We start from the raw sequence: 3,862 nt of genomic DNA, 5'->3' as shown, positions 1-3,862 counted from the left end.
AGAAAGAGAAAGAAAGAAAGAGAAAGGAAGGAAGGAAGGAAGGAAGGAAGAAAGAAAAGAAAAGAAAAGAAAAGAAACTAAAATAATTAAATAACTGAGTAGCGCCACACCACCTGCTCTGGAGAAAGGACTTTTGTTGTTGCTGTTGTTGTTGTTGTTGTAGTTGTTGAAATGGAGTCTCACTCTGTCGCCCAGGCTGGAGTGCAGTGGCGCGATCTTGGCTCACGGCAACCTCTGCATCCTGGGTTCAAGCGATTCTACCTCCTCACCCTCCTGAGTAACTGGGATTACAGGCTTGCGCCACCACACCCAGCTACTTTTATATTTTTAGTAGAGATGGTGTTTTGCCATGTTGGTTAGTCTGGTCTTGCACTCCTGACCTCAAGTGATCCACCCACCTCAGCCTCCCAAAGTGCTGGGATTACAGGCATGAGCCACCATGCCCGGCCTGGAGAAGGACTTTAAATGACTCAATGTGGGAAGAGCAAGGTTGTGGAGATCTGCTGCCCTGGCTGAGGTAGCTCATTCAATCAGTCTCTCTGAGCCTCAGTCTCCTGATGTGTGAAATGGGATGATAATCATATCTCCTACACAAGACAAGTGGCAGGTCAGACGTGAGAATGCACAGGCAGGCCCTTGGCAACTGGATAAGCCCTACACAGGTCATGAAAGGAGGAGACAAAAGAGGACGGGCTTCCATGGCTGGATAGGGCATCTTTTGGCGTGATGTGTTCTGAGTTCCAAAGCTGGGGAAGAGACTCAAATCTTCAAGAGCTCTTCCAACTTTGAGATTCTCTGATGGTTTCAGGGCTATGGGAGGAAGCGCTTGTGGTCCGTGTCTGTTCCCGGGATTTCTGTTTCTTGGTTTGTATCTCTGCTACAGGTCCAAGGAGCTGGGGCAATACCTTAAGTCTGGGTTCTTCGTCCCCAGTGACCTGGGGGAGCCCCCCTGCCGCTCCACCCCAAGGTTCAGGGAAAGGGGAGAGCAATGTGTGGGGTTGGTTCTCTCTAGTGGTCAGTGTTATCACTGCATCCAGCTGACTCAGGTGGGCACAGGAGTCGTCAGCAAAAGTGGAATTCAGGACTCAATGGTGCTCAGAACCCCCACGATCTATTGGCTGTGCTTGGCCCCTTTTCCCAACACATACATTCTGTCTGGGGGGTGGAGGTTAAACATGCGGGGAGGAGGAAAGGAATAGGATAGAGAGTGGGATGGGGTCGGTAGGGGTCTCAAGGACTGGCTATCCTGACATCCTTCCCCGCGTTCAGGTTGGCCACCATGGCGTGCTGCCAGAGGGCACCCACCTGACCCTTAAAGAGAGGACGAGTTGGGTGGTGTCTGTGGCTGACACTCTGTGCACAACCCTCACAACGCTGGTGACGGTGGGAAGGGAAAGATGACAAGCCAGGGGGCATGATCCCAGCATGTGTGGGAGGAGCTTCTAAATTATCCATTAGGACAAGCCCGTCAGTGGCCCCATGCATAAATGTACACAGAAAAAGGTGGGGTCAAGCAGCGAGAGAGAAGGGGCCAGGGTATAAAAAGAGCCCACAAGAGACCAGCTCTAGGATCCCAAGGCCCAACTCCCCAAACCACTCAGGGTCCTGTGGACAGCTCACCCAGCTGCAATGGCTGCAGGTAAGCGCCCCTAAAATCCCTTTGGGCACAATGTGTCCCAAAGGGAGAGGCGGCGCCCTGTAGATGGGACAGGGGCACTAACCCTCAGGTTTGGGGCTTCTGAATGTGAGTATTGCCATCTGAGCCCAGATATTTGGCCAGGCTCTGCATGTTCCTGGTCCCCGGAGGGATGGAGAGAGGAAAAAAAAAACAGCTCCTGCAGCAGGGAGAGTGCTGGCCTCCTGCTCCCCGGCTCCCTCCCTTGCCCTCCGGTTTCTCCCCAGGCTCCCAGACGTCCCTGCTCCTGGCTTTTGCCCTGCTCTGTCTGCCCTGGCTTCAAGAGGCTGGTGCCGTCCAAACCGTTCCCTTATCCAGGCTTTTTGACCATGCTATGCTCCAAGCCCATCGCGCCCACCAGCTGGCCATTGACACCTACCAGGAGTTTGTAAGCTCTTGGGGAATGGGTGCAGCTCAGAGGGGGCAGGAAGGGGTGACTTTCCCCCACTGGGGAAGTAATGGGAGGAGACTAAGGAGCTCAGGATTGTTTTCTGAAGCAAAAATGCAGGCAGATGAGCATAGGCTGAGCCAGGTTCCCAGAAAAGTAACAATGGGAGCTGGTCTCCAGCATAGAAACGAGCGGTCCTTCTTGGGGGGGGGGGGTCCTTCTCCTAGGAAGACGCCTATATCTCAAAGGACCAGAAGTATTCATTCCTGCATGGCTCCCAGACCTCCTTCTGCTTCTCAGACTCTATTCCGACACCCTCCAACATGGAGGAAACGCAGCAGAAATCGGTGAGTGGATGCCGTCTCCCCAGGTGGGGATGGGGGAGACCTGTGGTCAGAGCCCCCGGGCAGCACAGCCACTGCTGGTCCTTCCCCTGTAGAACTCAGAGCTGCTCCGCCTCTCCCTGCTGCTCATCGAGTCGTGGCTAGAGCCCGTGCGGCTCCTCAGGAGTATCTTCACCAACAACCTGGTGTATGACACCTCGGACAGCAATGACTATCACCTCCTAAAGGACCTAGAGGAAGGAATCCAAACGCTGATGGGGGTGAGGGTGGCGCCAGGGGTCCCCAATCCTGGAGCCCCACTGGCTTCGAGGGCTGGGGGAGTGAAACACTGCTGCCCTCTTTTTAGCAGTCAGGTGCTGACCCAAGAGAACTCACCTTATTCTTAATTTCCCCTGGTGAATCCTCCAGGCCTTTCTCTACACCCTGAAGGGGAGGGAGGAAAATGGATGAATGAGAGAGGGAGGGAACAGTGCCCAAGCGCTTCGCCTCTCCTTCTCTTCCTTCACTTTGCAGAGGCTGGAAGACGGCAGCCCCCGGACTGGGCAGATCCTCAAGCAGACCTACAGCAAGTTTGACACAAACTCGCACAACCATGACGCACTGCTCAAGAACTACGGGCTGCTCCACTGCTTCAGGAAGGACATGGACAAGGTCGAGACATTCCTGCGCATCGTGCAGTGCCGCTCTGTGGAGGGCAGCTGTGGCTTCTAGGTGCCCGTGTGGCATCCTGTGACCCCTCCCCAGTGCCTCTCCTGGCCCCGGAAGGTGCCACTCCAGTGCCCACCAGCCTTGTCCTAATAAAATTAAGTTGTATCATTTTGTCTGACTAGGTGTCCTTCTATAATATTATGGGGTAGAAGGTGGTGGTATGGAGCAAGGGGTAGGTGGGAAGACGACCTGGAGGGCCTTCAGGGTCTATTGGGAACTAGGCCACTGAAACATAAGAGGTTTGGCTGTTCCCGGGCCAGAAAAAGGCTGACACATCACTGCTGTCTATTACTCACTAAGGCCATTCCACCAGGTCAGTGGTCCCAGCTTGCTGGTCGTAGCTCATTGGTCATCCCAGAGATGACATGACTTGAAGGCTTTTCTTCCTCCCCCACCATCACCAGCAACACCAAACCTAGCCCCCCAGGAGCGGGAAGAAATGAAAACAAGATGGGCTATTAAGTGCAGAGGCAAAAACTCCCCAACAGGTGAGGAAACAATGGCATAGAATTACTTGTGTTCAGAAGAAGTTTAAGATAAATATTCCTTAAGCCCAATTACTCTTGGGAAATGAGAACAATGCAAAAATGAGTTTGAGATATACGGAACCAGAGCATTTGGAATCTGAATTAGGGCAAGGGAAGTGGAAGAGAGATTTTATTCGGGGTTGTAAATGCAGTGCCAATAGGTGCCAGGTAGATAACAACATAAGCAATGGGGGCTGGATGGGAGGGGATAAATCCCAGA

General features: G+C 53.2%; 1 protein-coding gene across 9 annotated transcripts; it reads left to right on the top strand.

Moving 5' to 3' along the window:
* Nucleotides 1–1,514: 1,514 nt before the first annotated feature.
* On the top strand, nucleotides 1,515–3,226 carry CSH2 (chorionic somatomammotropin hormone 2). Of its 9 annotated transcripts, none has more exons than XM_063656918.1 (5): nucleotides 1,567–1,639; nucleotides 1,903–2,063; nucleotides 2,291–2,410; nucleotides 2,503–2,667; nucleotides 2,921–3,224. In XM_063656918.1, exons 1-5 carry the CDS (start codon nucleotides 1,630–1,632, stop codon nucleotides 3,116–3,118), a joined length of 654 nt encoding a protein of 217 aa, XP_063512988.1. In that variant the 5' UTR covers nucleotides 1,567–1,629; the 3' UTR covers nucleotides 3,119–3,224. The 9 variants fall into 9 exon arrangements, with proteins under 9 accessions (XP_063512996.1, XP_063512988.1, XP_063512991.1 ...); XM_063656921.1 differs by having other exon boundaries at nucleotides 1,568–1,639; nucleotides 1,903–1,961; nucleotides 2,921–3,221; XM_063656923.1 differs by having other exon boundaries at nucleotides 1,568–1,639; nucleotides 1,903–1,965; nucleotides 2,364–2,410; nucleotides 2,921–3,221.
* Nucleotides 3,227–3,862: the final 636 nt, after the last annotated feature.

The sequence above is a fragment of the Pongo pygmaeus genome, chromosome 19 (genome assembly GCF_028885625.2).
Source record: "Pongo pygmaeus isolate AG05252 chromosome 19, NHGRI_mPonPyg2-v2.0_pri, whole genome shotgun sequence".
NCBI lineage: Eukaryota > Metazoa > Chordata > Mammalia > Primates > Hominidae > Pongo > Pongo pygmaeus.
This window is presented reverse-complemented; position numbering and strand designations above follow the sequence as displayed.